The sequence below is a fragment of the Rhinolophus hipposideros genome (assembly GCF_964194185.1).
Source record: "Rhinolophus hipposideros genome assembly, contig: SUPER_9_unloc_1, whole genome shotgun sequence".
NCBI lineage: Eukaryota > Metazoa > Chordata > Mammalia > Chiroptera > Rhinolophidae > Rhinolophus > Rhinolophus hipposideros.
In genome coordinates this window covers 175,347-197,251 of record NW_027669497.1, presented here as the reverse complement: position 1 = coordinate 197,251, position 21,905 = coordinate 175,347, and the positions used below count along the sequence as shown (strand labels likewise).

The following is a 21,905-nucleotide window of genomic DNA, read 5'->3' as shown; positions in this document are numbered from 1 at the left end:
ATATTGATCTTGAATCCTGCAAATCTGCTGACTTATACATGCAAATACAGCTGGGCCTTGGTCAGAGTTGTTTCCTTATAACTTGCATGAGTTGTGGCAGGAATGCACCTCTTGTTTATAGCAGTCAGCCTATGGTAAAATTGGTTTCCTTATATGTGGTTTCACTTAAAGCGTAAAACTTACCCATGATGTTAAGTGAGGACTTACTGTAGTTCTTAAGCGGAATTCTCATAATGTCGTATACTACAGGTTATGTAATCTGTGAATAGAGAGCATTTTGCTTCTGTCTTTCCAATATGAATGGCTTTTATTTCCATGTCTTACCTAATTGCTCTGGATAAAATATTCAGTACAATATTGAATAGAACTGGCCACAGTTGTCATCCTTTCGGGTTCACTGTCTTAGGAAGAAAGCATCCAGGCTTCCACTCTTAAATATTATGCTAGTTATGGCTGTTCTATAGATGCTCTTTTCAGGTTTAGAGAATTATCTCACATGCTTAGTTGGTTGAGGTATTTTTTTTGTTGTTGTTGTTGATTGTTTTTGTTTTTTGTTTGTTTTGTTTTTCATGAAAAGGCATTATATTTTGTTAAATGCTTTTACTGAGGTTGTAGCAATGATCATGATAGTGTTTTTTGTTTAATTAATATGATGTGTTACATTAAGTGATGTTTGAGTTTTAAATCAACTTTGTATTTCAGGGATATCTCACATGGTCATGGAATATGCTTTTTTTCTGTATTTTGCTGAATATGATTTGCTAGTATTTTGCTGAGGATTTTTACATCCACTTTCATAAGAAATATTAGCCTTTAGGTATATTTTCTTTTGATGTGTTTGGTTTGGAATCAGTGTAACACTGGTCTCATAAAATGAGTTGAGATACGTTACCTCGTCTACCTTTTGGAATAGTTTGTGAAGAATTGGCATTAATTCTTTAACCTTTGGTAGAATTCAGTAGTGAGAACTTCTGGGCATTTCTTTATGACTCATTTTTCGTTACCTATTCATATCTTTACTTAATCGGTTTATTTCTTCTTGAGTCAACTTTGTTAGTTTGTGTCTGTCTAGGAATTATTATTTCATCAAGTTATCTTATGTGTTGGTGTACAGTTTTTCATAGTATTCCTTTATTATCTTTTTATTTCTGTAAGGTAATGCCCCCTTTTTTGATTATGATTCTAGAATTGAGTCTTCTCTCTTTTTCTCTTGATCAATATAGCTAAATGTTTATCAATTTTGCTGACATTTTTATTGATTTTTCTCTATTATTTTTCTCTTCTCTCTTACACTAATTTCTGCCCTAATATATATTATTTCCTTCACAATTTCTTTAGGTTTAGTTTGTTCCTCTCTTTTCAGCATTTGAGGATGAAAGGTTAGATTATTGACTTGAGATATTTCTTTTTCTTAATATACATATTTTATAGCTGTATATTTTCCTCTAAGTACTGTTTTAGATGCATCAGAAAACTTTATTTATTTTGTCTTTATTTTTATTCATTTCAAAATATTTTTTATTTTTAGGATTTCCTTTGTGATTTATATTTTGACCGATTAGTATATATTAGTGTGTTGTTCTGCTGCTAGTTCTGCTTTTATTCCATATTGTCAGAAAACATAATTTGTGTTATTTCTTTTCTTTTAAATTTATTTTAATTTTTTTATGGCCTAGCACAATGTCTATCCTAGAGAATGTTCCTTGGGTACCTGAAATGAATGTCTAACCTGCTATTGATGTATTGTTATTGTTATTGGCTTATTTGCGTGTTCAGTACATGTTTGCATTACTTTCCTGAAGCCTATTTTTCCTCCCCCACTGTTAAGCCTCTATTGTTACTCCCCAAGGAGGTGCAGCTTTGCATGTAACTACAGTCACCATAGGATGACAATGGTTTTGGTCGTGAATTTTTGATCTCTGAACTCCAACCCGAACTCAAACTCAAACGCGGACAATCCGAACCTGTAGGAAACCGTGCTGAAGTGCTAGCAGGTGTTGCTTTGTGAAATGTTGAACCTTTGACTTCCTTGAGTGGTTTGTGCCCCCAGCAAGGCAAAACTTGCTACTCTGAGAACACAGAACCAGACAAGGTCAGGAAGTGTGGAGCTGGACAAAAAACAAGCCCTTGTGTATCCAAACATTGTAACTACTAGATTGCAGACAGTTCTGTTACTTTTTGATGCCCAGAGGATACAAGCTGCAAAAATAAATTTGGGCTGAGGCATTCTACTTAGAACTCCAGCAGTCTACTTAGAACTGCGGCAGTCTACTTAGAATTGCCTGCCCTCCCGATCCCATCTTTGTCTCTCTTCTTTTCTCTCAATCCTCACTCCCCACTTCAGGGACTGTTCCTCTCGTGGGCAGGCACCGACAAGTGGCGCCCGAACAGGGACCTGAATACTGGGGATAAAGTGAAGGACACCGCACGGAGCTGAGACGCGTCGCATAAGGTAAGGGGTTCGGTGAGACACCACGGTCAGGAGTAAAAAATCATGGGACAGGGTAACAGCAGAATGTCTTTTACTCAAATGTTAAAAAGTGTGCTAAACGGACTGGACCCCCAGGATGAGGAGGGCCTAGATGGGGAGGGGCCAGTGAGGGTGGTAGACGGTGCAGTGACAAGACAGCAGAGTGGGGCTGAGACATGGCAGAGGGGCCGGACGAGGCCCGAGGCCACCGTCCCGGGCGGGGCGAAGGTGGAGGAGACCAAGAGCCCGTCACTTCTCTGACGGGCCCTCCTGCCGCCACCCAGCAACCCTGGGACGAGCCGCGGGCCTCGCCTCCACTAAGGCCACCGCCCAGGAGTGCGAGCCACAGTGCGAGCCTGTGAAGCGCGGGGATGCGATATCCAGCTCCAGGGCAGGGCTGCCCGAGCCGGTCGGCTGCAAGTCGCCGGAGGCCGTGGCGCCCCGGGAGAAACCCGCGCAGCTGAGCGCCCGCGAGGACTCCCGGCAGGTGCACGCGTGGTTGTGGCAGTCTTATTGCGGCCACTCACCTGGCACAGCGGCCTGGCCGCCTTCCCAGCTTACTGTGGCCCCGCAACAATGCTATGGGGCGCTGCCGCAGTTGGTCCCCCACCAGGGAAATCCATTCAGGAACTCTTCCCAGCAACCCCAGGCAGCGCAGGATTGGACCTCAGTAGCGCCGCCTACACAGTACTAACACCTGAGATGGGAATGCGAGCTATTCCTACAGGGGTCTTTGGGCCTCTGCCTCCACAGACTGTGGGACTAATCCTAGGAAGGAGTAGTATTACCATGACAGGGCTATTGGCTGCTCCGGGAGTGTGGATATGGATTATACAGGAGAGATCAGGATTATGACACATTCGCCTGGAGGCACTTCAGTGATGGATAAGGGCCAACGCACAGCACAGTCATTGTTAATTCCACGTGTCAAAGCGGGTAACACAGCAGGCCATAAATCCAGCGGCGACGCGGGCCTTGGTTTATCAGATGCTTATTGGGCCCAGGCCATTCACCACCAGGCCGGAATTACCACTATCCATTAATGGCCGTTCCTTCATGGGCCTTTTAGACACGGGGCCGATGTCTCTGTTTTAACTGCAGATCAGTGGCCTAGCCACTGGCCAAAGCAGCAAACACTAACCCAGTTACAAGGCATAGGACAATCTCAGTCACCAGAACAGAGCAGTGATATATTGTTGTGGAAAGATCAAGAGGGACATGAAGGATCCTTTCAACCATACATAGTGGCAGGATTGCCTGTCAATCTATGGGGCAGACGTGTCATGAGTCAGATGGGAGGTTACCTGTACAGCCCTAATCAACAGGTCACTATGATGATGTTCGATCAGGGACATCTGCCTAGAGATGGCTCAGGTCCCTCTGGACAAGGGAGAAAAGAGCCTATCTTTCCCTCGCCCTTACCACAAAGAGCTGGCTTGGGATATTTTTAACGGGGGTCACTACTCCTCCTGTACCCCATGCAGATGCTATCACTTGGAAAAGCGACACACCTGTTTGGGTAGAACAGTGGCCCCTGTCATCAGAAAAGATACAGGCTGCAAGGTTGCTGGAACAGGAGCAACTCGATAAGGGACATACAGCACTTTCTAAATCTCCATGGAACTCTCCCATATTTGTAATTAAGAAAAAATCAGGTAAATGGAGGTTGTTACAAGATTGGAGAAAAATAAATGAGACTATGGAGCTCATGGGGGCTTTACAACCGGGATTGCCTAATCCTTCTGCTATACCCCAAAACACATATAAGAGAATCCTGGCTTTAAAAGATTGTTTTTATACCATACCATTGTGCCCCAAGGACTGTAAAAGGTTTGCTTTAAGTAACTTACAAAAACCTATGAAGAGATATCAATGGCTGGTGCTGCCTCAAGGTATGGCTAATAGCCCTACTCTATGTCAAGAATGTGTGGCAGCAGCATTAGAGTCTACCCCGTCTCCCCACATACAATCCTTAATCACACTCTTTGTTCTAAATTTTTTAAACCTGGATGCGCGTGGCAGATCTGCCGCAGATCGCTTCTGGCATCCTAACACTCAACAAGATTATGCCCAAGTGAGATGGCAGGATCCAGTTACTAACCAGTGGCATGGGCCAGACCCAGTCCTAATTTGGGGACGAGGGCATGTTTGTGTTTATTCACAGGACAATGGAGGTGCGCGGTGGCTGCCTGAGAGGTTGGTGTGGCTTGCTGATGAGCGTCTTCGAGATCCTGCTGGTTGCGCAGATGCCTCAGCATACTGGGCATATGTTCCTGACCCTCCCATGCTACACCCCACTGTGTGGAACAGGCCTGAAATCATTGGTGGGACAAATGACACTAGGCTATTAGGACATCCATTCGCTCCTGCCGTCCTACAAGCTGTTGGATTCAATCATAGCGGCTTGGGCATAGGACTCCTCATATGCTTCGCGATAATGTCAACGTTACTGGATGTTTCCGTGTGGGCAGCCAGACAATTCACGGAGACAACCTAGGACAGAGTGTCACATTCCATCAGCCAGCAGGATGGAAAAACATCAGGGATAAAAACCCACCTCCACCACAAGCCCATGATCCTTGCAGTGAGGAGAACAGAAAAAATAGCAGATCCATCCTTTGGAGACAATGTTATAAAGAACCCGGGGAATATAGTGTCCCTGGGTTTAATCAAGCTGTTATAGATGGCCCAGAGGCCATGACACAGGTGCTGATGTCCAACACGGGACTAAGACTGGAGTGGTTGTGGGATTATGGTATACCTCCCGGCCCCAAAGACATATTTGGAAACTAGTGGGAGCAATGGATACAGTGACTATGAGTATGGACGAGGGACGAGGCAAGGTAGAAGGCAATACCACTGCTTGTGTCAAGGCTCCATATGTGCTTATGATTGGAAATTTTAACATCACCCATATTGACAGGGTCCAGTTTAATGTATCTTGTATACAGTGTAACCTAAGTAATAGCATCAATTGGTCAAATGACAAAAGTAGAGCTGTAGTTCTCCACCGACCCTCTTTCATTATGGTACCTGTTAACATTTCAGGTCCTTGGTACTCGGACCTCAGAGGAGAATTCCCCTCCTTTCTAGCTCTGTTCCATTTGCTACTGCCTTTTGTAATAATCTTTGTTGGTGTTCCTCTATTCATGTGGTTTACTCCGTTGCTCACAAAGGTAATACTCAAGGGCTTCATCGATCTCCAAACAAAGGTTCATGAGTTGAGATTATCTGCCCAGGTCCACCGTGTCGCTGACACCCGTGTATAAAGCCCCTACAATGGGTCGGCAGCCAAAGATGGGTAAGGATTTGGTAAGAATGTACATAACCTAAGACAGGAACCGTTCGCTAGAGGGATGGTCTCCTATGACGGGTAAATGGACATATCTGTACCAACCACCTAAGCCAGGCGCAACCCTTGTGTTAATTTTATATAAAAAAGGGGGACCTGTGGGAAACCATGCTGAAGTGCTAGCAGGTGTTGTTTTGTGAAATGTTGACCCTTTGACTTCCTTGAGTGGTTTGTGCTCCCAGCAAGGCAAAACTTGCTACTCTGAGAACACAGAACCAGACCAGGTCAGGAAGTGTGGAGCTGGCCAAAAAATAGGCCCTTGTGTATTACCTTTATTGTAACTACTAGATTGCAGACAGTTCTGTTACTTTTTGATGCCCAGTGTATATAAGCTGCAAAAATAAACTTGGGCTGAGGCATTCTACTTAGAACTGCGGCAGTCTACTTAGAATTGCCTGCCCTCCCGATCCCATCTTTGTCTCTCTTCTTTTTTCTCAATCCTCACTCCCCACTTCAGGGACTGTTCGTCTCGTCGGCAGGCACCGACAGTTAGTGTAGCCACAGCAGTTATATTAGTGGCCAGTGGCTCACTGGTTACAGCTGACGGCCAACTAGCCACAGCTGACGGCCATCCAACCACAGTTGATGGCCATCTACTACCTGAGCCAGCACCCCTCCACGTGAGGCCGAGAGCCTGGAAACTGCTCTCTGGGGCTCTGTCCCCACAACATATGATACAAAAATATTTTCCTGTAATAAGGATTTCACATGCCATATATTTTGGGATACAATTAACATGTTGTTTAAACAGCCCAGTAAATACACTTGTACTATTTATATTTTAGAGCTTATACTTTTTTTTCAAATCGTAGACGATTTCTAGTTTTATATTCTCAAGTAGATTATCAATAGGTGATAGAGGAACTTTTCGATTGAATTTAGATTCATATTCAGCAGGAGCTGGAAAGAAAAAGACAGAATTATGTTCTTTAAAATACAACTAAGTATAAGTGTTAAGAAGAATGAGAAAACCTCTAGATGAGGCCACAGCTCACAACAGGAGATCATATTCAATACAGTTTGCCCACGGCTGCACACTGACTTGACTGCTATTGTGGCCAAGTATCAGAGCTTCTGGTTGTCTCATCCTTCATTCATTTATAAACAAGGTCGTACGACAAGCACTGAAGTTACAAGACGAAGATGACACGGTCCAGCCCTGACCCATCATCTACTATAAGCTGAAGGAACAGATGAACAGGCAATTTCCATTCAGAGGCCCCTATACCATACAAATGCACAACAGGACGCGAGTGGGACCCACAAAAGGGACATCCCAGTGTTGATTGTCTGCTCTCTGGTGGAGGTGACATGGATGTTGATGCCTGAAGGACAAGGACAGAGGATGCCAGAGAGAGGGAAGACGCAGATGCGAAGACTAGTGTGGGGGAGAACACTACGGAACGAGAAGTAGTCTGGTTTAGCTAAATGCTAGAGCAAAGGGGCAAACGAGGGTTGGTAGCAAGATATAGGCTGAGATGTTTGGTGAGAACTACATTGATTTGGGTGTTTTCATTCCATGCAAAGCAATGTGGAGTTTCTCCTGAGGGTACATGGTAAACTAATGACAAAGTAAATGACTGGAGATTTAAATGTCACCCATCAGGTGACAGCTACAGTGTTTCCTCCAAAAATAAGACTAACCAGAAATTAAGCCCTAATGCGTCTTTTGGAGCTATAATTAATATAAGACCTGGTCTTATTTTCGGGGAAATATGGTAGCTTGGCCCTTCTAGGAGGTACCGTATTTCCCCAAAAATAAGACCGGGACTTATATTCATTTTTGCTCCCAAAGACACATTAGGTATTATTTTCCGGTTAGGTCTTATTTTCGGGGAAACACCATATATGAACAGTAATTGCTTAAGTATCACTAGATAAGTCTTGTTATTGGGCCTCATATCACTGGCAAAAACATAAAAGTTGATGAAGCCCCGTTTTCAACGTGCACGTGGAAAGTTCCATAGGGATGGCAGAAGAAAGGAAGGGGACAGGCCATAAATAAAAAGAGATACATAGACTCTTGAGATATTACTCATATGACCTTGTCTTCACTATGAATGTTTATGCTTTCACCTTTTTTATTTGCTAAGGCCAAGAAAATATTTAATGTAGTATCTATTATCAGAACATGGAAAGGGATGCCATTTAATATTTACATTTTATTCCAGAAATCAATGATATCTAACTTGAATTAATACATTTTGGCAACATACCGTCTTTGTATAGTTCTTTAGTTTTTTTTTCCTGGTACTCCAGCAGCGACTGAAATAAATCAAATCTTATTATAGTATTTAAGGTAAACAAGAGACTTTATTGTAGAAATGATATATCTTATGAAATGTGCTCTTTAAATAATGCCTTTAGAGAATAGACTTAACGTATGATTTATATAAATACAAAAAAGTTTAAAAATGAATAACATAAATTACTGCTTATTTTGATTGTACATAATAGAGACCATCTATATGAGATGCTATTTAGATTAATCTGACCAACAGTGCAATTGATATTGGTCTACCTAAGATACATAATTTCAAAAGAGTGACGTTTGATTTGATTGGTACAATGAAGTTTAAACAAGTCAAGTCATATTTTACACTGAATGCATTACTTTGCAATTTTTAGAAAAATTGTCCTTTATAAATGTTTCTTGTTCTTTGTTTTTACTTTAATGGACTTTTCCTTAAAATGAGCTTTCCATTCTTGCACTTCTAGAAAAGTAATCTCAAGGTGTATTCTAGGCTATTCATTTTTCAGCATAGAACCTTAAAGACATAAAATGATGAAAGTGGTACTGTGCCGTCATGTGAAAATTCTACTGACAGAAACAATAACCAAAACGATTTTGCAGTCTATGACTGAAACATTACCGTATTCGTATGCACAGAAAGATTTCCGAAAAGCTGCTTGAATAAAGTATGACCTAGAGCCAGTTTTCAAATTTACTTTCTCATTTATGACTTTGTAGAGTTAGAAACAAAAAATAATATATAATTTTTAAATGTGACTTTGTTCCTTAGAAATCAGGTCCAATTTTTGAAACACTAAAATAGCTGTAGTTATAGTCTATTTAATTATGAAATGTGTGGGAGTATTTCAAACTATATTACAAGTGTCCCAGTCTAGAGTGGTCTTACTGAAACCTTTCTTCTGAAAGCTATCCTCTCACAAAATGTCCAAAGTAGTGCTTAAAATAATATCCAGAAACTAATAGACACTATGGTGACAACAATGTGACAGCCAATCCTTGTACAAATTTAGGGGGAATGTGGGAAACCGTGCTAAAGTGCTAGCAGGTGTTGTTTTGTGAAATGTTGAACCTTTGACTTCCTTGAGTGGTCTGTGCTCCCAGCAAGGCAGAAGTTCCTACTCTGAGAACACAGAACTAGACAAGGTCAGGAAGTGTGGAGCTGGCCAAAAAACAGGCCCTTGTGTATTACCTTTATTGTAACTACTAGATTGCAGACAGTTCTGTTACTTTTTGATGCCCAGAGTATATAAGCTGCAAAAATAAACTTGGGCTGAGGCATTCTACTTAGATCTGAGGCATTCTACTTAGAACTGCGGCAGTCTACTTAGAATTGCCTGCCCTCCCGATCCCATCTTTGTCTCTCTTCTATTTTTTCTCAATCCTCACTCCCCACTTCAGGGACTGTTCTTCTCATCGGCAGGCACCGACAGGGGAAGACAAATTTGTTTTCCAATATTTGCATAACACTTTTTTTTGTGAATGGCTTGATAGAAAGGGCTTATAATGTGAATAATGTGACAACAACATCACCAGACAGGCCGTGTAAAATCAATAACTAAATACCATAGGAAGGGAGAAGACTTTCATGAAACAGTTTTAAGTTATTGTTAATCAACAATATAAAATGTAAATCACATTTTTACACGACTTGAATTAAGGAACTACCAATGTAGCGTTATTATTATTTTCCCCCAAAACAGCTCTTTTCTTAAATATTTACTTCAGCACTTTCTGTCGTGTTTCCCTGAAAATAAGATGTAGCTGGACCATCAGCTCTAATGCGACTTTTGGAGCAAAAATTAATATAAGACCCGGTCTTATTTTAACATAATATAAGAATGGGTCTTATGTAATATAAAATAATATCAGACCAGGTCTTATACTAATTTTTGCTCCAAAAGACACATTAGAGATGATGGTCCAGCTATGTCTTATTTTCGGGGAAACACGGTATGTTTATTTCTAGGTGAGGAGTGTGTTCAGATGGTGGAAGTAGCTTGAAGTCCAACATTAATAAGGACAATATATCTGCAGTCTTATTATACTTTTCCATTTATCAAATATATAGAAAGGTGAGAAAATTATACACAAAAAAATGTATCAGCAAACTTTAATTCAAAGGATTTCAACTAGAAGGATTTTCTCATTACTGGCAGTTCTCACTAGACTACGTCTCGGAGAAAGCTCAGGTTCCACTGGGGACACCCACGGGATAGCACAGCTTAGGAGTCTGCATCCCTCCTTTAGCTAGGTAGCTCTACACGTCTCTGCTTTGGTTTGTTTTGTGTTAATTGGGGACTACTGAGGAACAGTTTGCTTTTCCCGGATGTCAAATTGTTCTTTTTTTCAATCTAGTTGTGGATGGTGCATCTCACTGGCCAATGTGGGACTTGAACCGGTTACCTTGGTGTTATGGGCACCTCGCTCCAACCACTGAGCCAACAGGCTCCCCACCAGCAGCCCAATTCCAAGCTCAACCCATTGCTTCTCACGGGCCTATGTGGGAATCGAACTGTCAACCTTGGTGTTATGAGCACAGTGCTCCAACCACTGGGCCAACCGGCTGCCCACCATGGTTCATCTCCAAGTTCAAGCCATTGTTTTCAATCTAGCGGTGGAGGGCGCAGTTCACTGGCTCATGTGGGAATCGAACCCACAACCTTGTTGTTAAGAACTTGCACTCTAACCAACTGAGGCATGTGGCCACCCTTGGTCTCTGTTTTTATATACCGTGTTTCCCCGAAAATAAGACCTAGCTAGACAATCAGCTCTAATGCATTTTGGAACAAAAATTAATTAAGACCCGGTCTTATTTTACTATGATATAAGACCGCGTATGATATATGATATGATGTGACGTGACGTGACCGGATCTTACATTGATTTTTGTTCCAAAAGACACATTAGAGCTGATTGTCCGGCTAGGTCTTATTTTTGGGTAAACAGAGTCATTAAACAAAAAAAATTTTCTCAAAGAACGGTACTATTCTTTGATAAAAAGAATATTTTTCAGGTCTGAAAGTCACTGATTTAGTGAAAGTCCCTAATTTTGCATAAGAGGCAACCAAGACTCACAGAGATTATATAGGTCACCTGAGGTCACCAAACCAAGGAGCTGCGGGCCAGGAATGGGATAAGTCTCCCTATTGAGGCTAGCGTGCTATGCCAGCTACTACCTCATATTCCGGAAAATTCCATCAATTTCTGAGTACAACTCAAAGAAAATGAATATGCAAAACTTTGTCATGTAGCTCAATAATGTTAAAGCATGAGAAACAAAATAGTAGCTTTCTAACTCAAGTATTATCTTTTTTTTTTTTTTTTTTTTTTTGGTATTCATGCAACATTTATTTAATGATGGAGCAAATTAAAGAATTAATTACATCCAATTTCACCGTCCTTTAGGCTTATGCCACATAGACTTTCTAACATTAATTCCCATAAAAATAAGAATTTATTTCCATACTTCAGTAACTTTCCTACTATTTCTAGTTTTATTAACTTCAAAATGTTCCTGGTAACAGTAAAGCCCAACGCCTTAACTTGTTTTTATAGTCCGTCCATACTACTATTAAAAAATAAAATAAAATCCAACAAGTAAATGTATGTTCTTTCGTGAATTTTACCACAGCTCAGCTTACTCTTAGTTCACATACTGGCCCCAAGTGGTTGCTGGGAGAAGAAAGGAGAGCCGATGGAGGAAACAGGGATTTATTCTATTGATATTATCAACAGCCATGTACTATGGGACCTGTTGCATTGTCAGAGAGACATTTCTTGATTACAATTCAAGTCCAAAAATTATCCTATATTAGAAGTGCAGATAAAAATTTCAATAAATACAAAACTGAATTTTAAAGCTACTTTTTCAATGTTCAAAGAAAATTGATGTTAGTATTATTGAGTCCAGGAATAACCTACCCTTCTGATTATCTTATTGAATTTCTCACTAAGTTTTCACTGGCAAACAGGATTTATTTGTCTGATTTAACCTTAAAACATGCCTTTCTTTAAATTTAGTATTAAGAATGATTACCACTAGAAATCTTTCATTTTTGCCATTTTGCCATTTTGCTATACTCAATCTTCACATGGTTTATTTGGTGTATGATCAGACTATAGATAGAAAACTATGTATGGTCTCCTATAGATATCACTCTAGCTTCAAGGGTGTGGGAAGTAATCCCATCTTTGTAGATAAGTTTTCAGTTCAGTTTTTTGTTTTTAATTCACGAAAAAGTTATGTTTAATTTAATATTTTCTTTTTTTCATTTTTGTACTTTTGGTAATGTTTAATTCTAGCCTTGACACTGCCATTGGGATCCTGTGTCAGTTTAAAAAAAAATGTTTTCTGGCTATTTGTTTCTTTTCTTAATAATTAAAATTTTTTTTTCTATTACAGTTGGCATACAATATTATATTAGTTTCAGGTGTACAACATAGTGATTCAACATTTATATAACTTACGAAGTCATCACCCTGAGAAATCTAGTACCCATCTGACACCATATATAGTTATTACAATGTTATTGACTATATTCCTTATGCTATCCTTTACATCCCCTTGACTATTTTGTAATTACCAATTTGTACTTCTTTTTTTTTTTTTTTTTTTTTATTAATTAATTTATTTATTAGTTTCAGGTGTACAAAACAAGGTAATACTTAGACGTTCATCATTTATATCCCTCATACTGTGAACCCCCCTCCCCCCATCCACTATCCCTCCGACCTCACACTGAACCATCACATTATATATATAAAATTATAGTTGGCATTCATTAATGTTTAGCTTCTGATGTACAATGCCATGATCAGGTATCCACAGTATCCCTGAGGTGGTCTCCCAAATACGACGCATGTCCATCGGATACCCAACAAAATCTTTACAACATTATAGAATACCTTCCCCAAATTAATTTTCAAAAGAAAAACCCTGAAGCCATCTTGTGGTTACCAGCTGCTTCCAAATCCCTTCACCTTTCCCCTTATTCAAGTATTATCTTTAAAGTCATTATTAAAAATAAAGAGATTAATATCACAAGTCCTATTAACAGTAGTCAAACACACTCAATTTATAAAGCATAAACATTTCTAAACACAGAAAAGGGAACTTGAAGGAGAAAATCATGAGTTAAAGAAAGCAAACTCAAGTTGAGGAAATTCTTCCTTAAAATGACTTGTCTTTTCCTCAGAATCAAATTTGGCTGAACAATATAAACCAACACAGGTATTATTCATGGTGGGGGTTAAGTATAGCGAAATTGGAAACACAAAACAGATTTCTCTTTACCATCTAGTGCACTTGTGTCCAACCTCACATCATCACAATTACATCATAAGTCTTTCCAGTGTTCCCTAGTGATTTGGGACACTTATCTCTGGATCTTGACAGAGTGGGGCTTTTCCATCTCTTATTCAGCCTTGCATGATTGGCAACCCAACGCCTCACAAGGGAACAACGTTGGCCTTGGAATGAGGGCATTGACTTTAACATAAACAATTTTCCAATTTATGAGGAAATACTGAAAACTAAACACCTCTTTCCTACCAAAAAATAATTAAAGGAAAAATGTCCACAAGCATATTCTCTCTCATTGCTTCTGCCTTTACACTCTTTCATCTTCTGATTTCTGTGGTGAAACCACTGAGAACATTTTAATTGTGCATCATGCTTAAGAATTTACAGAAGGGTTGGCCATTCACTTTCTTTTTGTACCCAGTCCTTCCTCCAGGTTCACCACTTTGAAGGACTTGGACTCCATTTAGCCGAAGGGCTGTCCGAAAATCCTTGGCTTTGTTCTCCTATGATTTATTAAGGGGAAGCTAAATGAAAACACAAGGTTGGAGCCCCATTTAGCACAGGCCTGTGCTATGTTTCTCTACATTAAGAAGGCCACAGTTGTTAGATGGGTGGGGGGGAGGGGGTTGGAGATGGGGGGAAGGGTGAAGGGATTGGGGGGCGGTTGGTGACCACAGGATGGCCTCAGGGTCTTTTGAGAATTACTTTGGGGAACTTACTCAATAGTGTTTGGGGATTTTGTTGGGTGTCCGATGGACATGTGTCCTGTTTGGGAGACCACCTCAGGGATGCGGTGGATGCTTGGTCATGGCATTGTACACCAGAGACTGGACATTAATGAATGCCAACTATAATTTTATGTGTATAATGTGATGGCTCGGTGTGAGGTCGGGGTGGTGGTGGATGGGGGGAGGGGGGTTCACGTTGTGAGGGATGTAAAAATAAAATAAAACTAAAAAAAAAAAAAAGGACGCCACAAAACACCATCAAAACCACAAACCACCCTGCATTGATCAAAATGGATATTCTTTGGAATGATGTAAACATCATGTCAAGAGAGACAACCCCTTTCTATCTCCACGATATCTACAACTCATCGGGCATCTATAGCCCAAGAAAGGATCTTCTGCTCAACACACTACGATTCCTTAAAAGACCACGCATCTGTAAAAGGGAAGGAGGGTGCACTGGATGTGAAAGGGAGGCAGGATGGAGGAAAGCACAGGGACAGCCCACAGCTGCAGTTCCAGGGGGACAAGGCTGAGCCTGAAGCCCCAGCAAAGGCAGTGGCGGTGGAGGGGACGGGGTGCAGCTCCCACATCACTGCCCAGGGGAGGCTAAGCGGGGCAGCAGCAGCATCCCCCCACCCCTCTCCAGATGCAGCAGTGCTGGCACCACCAGGGACCAGTAGCAGCAGCAGAAACAATTCTCCAGTCTCACGACCACACACAGTGCTACCAGTAGACATAGGGAACCAGGTAGCAGCTCAGCGGGCTCAAGAACAGGCCCCCCTCAACCACCCACTTCCCCCACCTGCTTGGTGGTGGTGACCAGAGACCCTGGAGACCTGGATACAGTTGCAACACCCATCTCCCTGGTCACCCAGGCTTGGACTCCCACCCCCACAGCTAAGCCCCCGCCCCTGGACCTCCCATACTCAAGGAGCACCTGTGGGAGAAAACAGAAACTATACTCTTGTACCATCTACTAAAAACAAAAGAAAGACCCCTAATTATATACCTGTTTAATTGTTCAAATCGAAATGTACCTACATAAGAAAGTATTCACTACTTCAAATGGGCCTGTAGAGGAACAAGCCACTCAGCAGCATGAAGAAGCAAGGTGACATGGTTAACACTGAGAGAAGATGACACTTCTCCAGAAACCAAGTCAAAGTTACGGAAGATTGTGATCTCTGTGACCGAGATTTCAAAACAGCAGTCATGCTCTCTGCTCATCACACAGAACAGCTAAGAGACTTGTAGGAGGATGACTTGAAGGTGGGCAAACTGGGCGAGCAGGGGAAGTGGGAAGGGAGACGTGGCCCGCATCCATGGCTGCGGAGGTGCAGGTGGTCCCAGGACAGAACAGAGACCACAGGAGCCAGGAGGTGGGCTCTTTCCCTGTGTCCCACAGCTCATCTCCCTGCCCAGAGAGCAGCATATCCAGAGTTTGAGGCAGTAACCTCACCTGAGACCTCCAGCTGGGCCCTAGGTAGGACAAAGGAAGTAAGCACCATACCTGGGCCCCTCCCCCGACTCTCCCAATCCTACCCCCACCCTTCCAGAGACTCACGCTGGCCCCTGATCTGAGGAGTAGTGTCAGATTACAGAGGACCCATAGTGCTCAGGATCTGGGAGGACCCGGTTTGTAGCTACTGCGACCCAGGGAAGAAGCTGGGAAGTGTGTGACACTGCTGGGCTGAGAGAGAGAAGACTCCTCCATCCCCAGTCCCCACCTTCTCTGACCTGCCCAGGGCAGGGCAATTACAACTGTGGAGACATGCCCAGGGGTTAGCAGTAGGCAGCAGTCGCAGCTCTGGGCTTTCAGCAGCTCAGAAATCTCCCACCACACACGCACACATGCACGCACGCACACACACACGGAAGGAGTGACCTAAGACTCAGGAGACCTGGGCACAGGGCTGGTTGTGTTACTCTCAGTGCGCATATGTGCAGGCAAGAACAGAAACTGCAGTGACTTTGTAGAAACTACCATCCACACCCGATAGCCCCACTCATCTACATCTGCCGTCCCAGGGTCACTCTGGGCACCAGGTGACCGGCTCTGCCTGAACAATACACAGAGGACTCTCTGGTACAGCAGAGGACGGCCTGGAGATTACTTGGTGGGCTTAAGCCAAGACTGGCGCTGCGTTTTTTGTTTTGTTTTGTTTTTGTATCTTTGATATTTTTGCCTGTGTTGAGTGTGGGTTACTGGTTGTTTTCACACGTGAGTGTATTTGGTTTTGACTTTGTTGTTGCTGTTGTGCTTGGTGATTGGCTTTGTTCTGAAATTGCCCTACACCAGGGCCCAGCCCAAGAGTCACAAGATTCAACACCTCCTGACACCAACTCCAGACCCAACCAGAGTATTATTGGGTTTGACCTACAAGTGACACACCCAGAGGGAATTCACTACAGGCACAAGAGCCCATAGAGGCCAAGTCTAATTGGAGTGGTCAACCCTCACGCAGCAGATCATCCACCGAGGGCAGAGCTAAGTCTCACAACTAGGCGGCCTAGGATCAACCCCACCTACTGACCAGACAAAAGCAATGAAAGTTCAACTTTACACAGGACAATATACACAACACCAGGGTCACCTTTGGAGCACACGCACAGGAGAATAGGGAAGTGGTGCAAGTCAGATATAAAGGACACACACTACATAAGATAACCCAGCAAAGACCGAGCATCCTAGGGGATCTACCTAATACATCGAAGCAAACACGGAGAGTCAACCAGAATGGGGAAACAAAGAAACATGTCCCAAATAAAAGAACAGAAGAAACCTCCAGAATTGGAACCAAATGAAATAGAAGTAACCAACCTATCAGAGACAGAGTTCAGAACACTGAGGATAAGAATGTTTAAAGAGCTTAGTGACGACATAAAGAAGGATAGAGAAATCATAATGAACAACCAGTTAGAACTAAAGAATACAGCAAGTGAAATAAAGCACACGCTTGAAGGAATTACCAGTGGGTTAGATGAGTCAGAGAATCGAATCAGCGACTCAGAAGACAAGTTAACAGTGAACACACAAGCGGAACAAAAATAAATCCACGCCTATATGGCCATTTAATCTACGACAATGGAAGCAAGAATTTACGGTGAGGTAAAGACAGTCTTTTCAATAAATGGTGCTGGGAAACCTGGACAGACACATGCAAAAAGATGAAGCTGGACCACCTCCTTACACCATATACAAGAATAAATTGAAAATGGGTCAAAAACTTAAATGTAACATCTGATACCATAAAACTCCTAGAAGACAATATAGGAAGCAACTTTACATATATTAACCGGAGTAAGATTTTTACTGATACATCCCCTTGGGCAAGGGAAGCAACAGAAAAAATAAACATATGGGATTACATCAAACTAAACATTTTTTTCACAGTAAAGGAAACCATCATTACAACAAAAAAGGGTCCTACTGAACGGGAGAAGATATCTGCCATTGACATATCCAAACTTTATTAAAAAACTCACTCAACTCAGCTCCGAAAAACAATCAACCCAATTAAAAAATGGGCAGAGGACATGAAGAGACATTTTTCTAAAGAGGACATACAGATGGCAAACAGACATATGAAGAAATGCTCAACCTCACTAACCATCAGAGAAATGCAAATAAAAACCACAATGAGATACCACCTCACTCCAGTCAAAATGGCTATTATCAATAAATCAACAAACAACAAATGCTGGCGCGGATGTGGAGAAAAGGGAACGCTACTGCACTGTTGGTGGGACTGCAGATTGGTGCAGCCACTATGGAAAACAGTATGGAGGTATCTCAAAAATCTGACACTGGAACTACCTTATGACCCAGCAATTCCACTCCTAGGCATCGATCCGGAGAAATCCAAAACTCTAATTCAAAAAAATGTATGCACCCCTATGTTTATTGCAGCTCTATACACAATAGCCAAGACATGGAAACAATCAAAATGCCCATCGGTAGAGGACTGGATTAAGAAACTGTGGTACATTTATACAATGGAGTATTACGCAGCCATAAAGAAGAAGGAAATCTTACCATTTGCAACAATATGGATGGACCTAGAGAACATTACGTTAAGTGAAATAAGTCAGACAGAGAAAGACAATACCTTATGATCTCACTTATATGTGGAATCTAAAGAAAACAATAAATGAGTGAACTAATCAGAAACAGTCTCAGAGACACAGAGGAAAAACTGAAGGTTGCTAGATGGGAGCGGGGTGGGGATAAGGGGGAAGGTGAGGGGATTACAAAGCACAATCGATAACCCCAAGATTGCTATGGCGATACGAAAGTCAATTTGGTGAATGTAATCAATAATGTAAAAATTTTGTAGGGTATCTGATTACACTTGTCTCATTAGGGAGAGCACCTCAGAGATGATGTAGATGCCTGACAACTGCACTGTACACCGGAAGCTGAAGCTGAACAATAATGAATGTTAATGTTAACTACAATTGTTATACACACACACACATATACATGTATGTATATATATTTTTACAAGAAGTAGAGTACAGCCTGAGGGATAGAGGCAGTGGAAATGTAATGGCTGTATGTGATGTCAGAGGGGTCGTTGATGAGGGGAGAGGGGTCATCATTATGTGAGGCATACAAATTATAAATGTGTAACTATTACATTGTTTTGGACACCTGAAACTAATAATAAAAAAGAGTTAAAAATAATAATACTCATTCACTGAAAAAAAAGAAGACACCCAGAACTAGTTTCTGCACAGTAAAACAAACAAACAAAAAAAAATAGCACTTCTTGATGACTTTCAGGCACATATATAACACCTGTCAATCAGCAATCTGGCCCTCAGCTTAAAATAACCCAGTTCAACACAGTCGAGTCATGCCAAAGAGAAACAGGGCTGAGCTATTTTCAGCTGTAGCCCCAGCAAGAAGCTGAGTATATTATATACTATATTATATAAAATACTATATGTCAATAGTCAAAAGACATACAGTATTTACTTCTAGGGCCAAAGATTAGCACGAACCAGGAAAAGCTTGTTCACCTGAAACTAACGACTTACATTATACTTCACTTAATTTTTCAAATGCAAAGGAGATAACAGACTCTCTGCCACATATTATAAACTCCCCCATGAAAGAATTATTATTTCGTTATCCTTTTTATGCCTACTGCTGCCTAGAGGAAAAAAATCAAACTCACTTAAAGCCCTCCTCAATTTGACCTCCACTAACCGTTTTAAACTGATTTTCTATATTGTATGCTGCATATAAATTAGACCAATTGTTCCGAGCAGATGATTTGTGCTTTCCTTCCTGTATTCTCCACGTTGCTTAAATGTAATAAACATTTTGGAGGGTAAAACAAAACAAAGTAACAGCATGAAGAATGTCACTGAGATATAACAACACTCACAGGCAGTTCAATGACTTCAGGAGTAAAATTAATGACCAGGAGGAGAACTTTATCAAAGAGATGGAAACTATGACACAGAACCGAACAGAACTCCTGCTGGTCAAGAACTCAAGAATGAGTATTTTTAACAACCACGTCACACGAAGAAGACGAGTTGTGATTTAAAGACTCCCTAGCACTGCCACCTTACTCATCAATTACCCAAATGCTGTCAAGACATATAGACATAAGTGAACTTCATTTTAAAAATTCAATTATTTGCTTAATGTCCCTATTTAGAATATGTACAACTGTGAAGCAACTCATTTTAAAACACTGAAATAGGTAGTGCTACGAATAAAATAAAAATTAAGGATATACTCTCTTGTTAGAAGATAACTTTAACCATAAAAACAGAGACTAATCTTTTTTCAGTATTATAAGTTTGCCGAATTAATAAAAAGGATTATATCTGTTTCATTTAATAATAAACATCCATTTGTGGTTAGGTGTTTGGCCGGCCATCATTCACTTACGCTTAGGGGAAGAAAAACTGGGATGCACAAAACTTTAAAATTTTTATGAATCATCTCCAACTAAAACCAATTAAGAAGCCAAAGCATCTCAAAGCATACCATTGGTTATTAGGCAATGATATTTAACATCTGTAATAAAATTTAAAGGCAAATTTTCAAGCATTTTAAATGTATCACTTTAGTTACATTTATTAAATAATAATAAATAACTCTTAACACATGAGAGCTCTAGGGACTTAAAAAAAAGATTGTAAAATTTCTATCTCCTTTCTATGCATATTAGCACACATATTATGCCTTTTACTTCGTGTGCATTAGTCAATGAAACAACTCAAAATTTCATCAACGACAAACAAAGAAACAAAAACTCATAGACACAGACAACACTTAGAGGGTGAGGGGGGAGAGAGAGAGGTAGAAGAGGGAAAAGGGGGTCAAATACATGGCGATGGAAGGAGAACTGACTCGGGATGGTGAACACACAGTGAAATATATACATGATGTATTATGGAAATGTACACTTGAAACCCATATGATTTCACTAACCAATATCACCCCAATGAATATATAAGACAAAACAAAACAATATTATATCAAATAAATAAAAAAGAAAGAAATCTGAAATGCAAGGGAAAGAAGCTAATATAACGAACCTTGGGACAGTAATACCCCATGATGTCATTTGAAGCCCGTGCGGTTGACTTAGCAATCACCAAATTTTCTCTTGGAGCAGGATTTCCACTGAGGAGTAACTCAGTATTCAAACTTCCAACACATGGTGGCTCAAGGACTCCCCTCCTAAGAGCAGTGCTGAGAAACTCCTTCGGCTGTTCCTTTGCGCGAAGATGGGTTCTAGCCTCTGCCAGTCTTTCATTAGCACTGTGAAGATTGTAAGACACAAAGCTTTGAATGTTATTTTTCCTGAATGACTTGCATTTTTTTCAAGTTGCCATAATAAATAGTAAAAGAAATTTCCCATTAAACAGCATTTTAACATTGAAAATGCGTCAGGGCAGACCTACCATGCACAAGGATAGGTTTCAAATTATCCTAAACAAGCACATATGTTTCTATGGGGACACCAGACTAAGAAGAAATTCAAAGTAGGGAGGGGAGGAAACGGGCTATCAGTGACATCCACGGCTTCACAGATAATACTTGCTGCCTTCTGCAATGGCTGAACCAATAAGATTCTTGAGGATTGCCATGAGACATACATAGCAAACGAGTTTAGAATTTTTTAAAAATCCCACCAAGATATTTTCAAGCCTTTGCTGTCACCGCCCTTGGGTAACGCCCTCATTACCCTGAGGAAATTAACCATTTGGGACTGAGGTGTCATGTAGAACAACAGCCTCTGGGGGAGAAGGAGGGAGCCTGGTGGGTGATCCTACTGAATGAAACCGCTCCGCAGGCATGTAGCTTATAATATAACACTGTGACCAAGGCGCTGGGCGTGGGCTCTGCGCTTTCTGTCTTCCACACACCCCCTCAGGCTCACCACCTTATCTTTTTAGCCACTTCTTGGGTTATACTACCCTCACCCCTACGTTGTTAACCCTCTGCTATATTTCACATGTATGCCTTTGTGGACATCAGAAAGACTAGAAAGAAGAGCTTGTCTGAAAGCGACCTCTAGAGATAATAACACAGAGCACAATGGAGACAGTACATGTACCAAGTGCCAGAATATGCAGAGTACTTAACCCTTTGGGTTTAAGTTGTTATCTTATAATAAATAGTTACCTCATTAAAAACTATTTAGGGGAATTCTGACAAGAAATTTTATAAAAAATAGCGTTGTCTAAATCATAAAGTTTCAAAAACACTTTGCTTAAAGACTGGTAGATCAGATTAACTCTATGAAAACCGCGAGAAGGAAAAA

The 21,905-nt window shown here is 41.1% G+C and overlaps 1 protein-coding gene across 2 annotated transcripts in view; it reads right to left on the bottom strand.

Annotated features, from left to right (window-relative positions):
• LOC308502942 (ankyrin repeat domain-containing protein 26-like) overlaps positions 1-21,905 on the bottom strand; it is a 104,521-nt gene that overhangs the window by 5,895 nt on the left and 76,721 nt on the right. The window contains exons 15-17 of one of the 2 annotated variants that reach the window (XM_081080738.1): positions 20,674-20,899; positions 8,039-8,087; positions 6,546-6,722 (exon numbers count right to left, since the gene is read on the bottom strand). In XM_081080738.1, the coding sequence (XP_080936864.1) occupies positions 6,604-6,722; positions 8,039-8,087; positions 20,674-20,899 (394 nt within the window). In that variant the 3' untranslated portion in view covers positions 6,546-6,603. Of the gene's footprint in view, positions 1-6,545; positions 6,723-8,038; positions 8,088-20,673; positions 20,900-21,905 lie in introns of those variants that run through there. The other variant, XM_081080739.1, reaches the window with a different exon arrangement.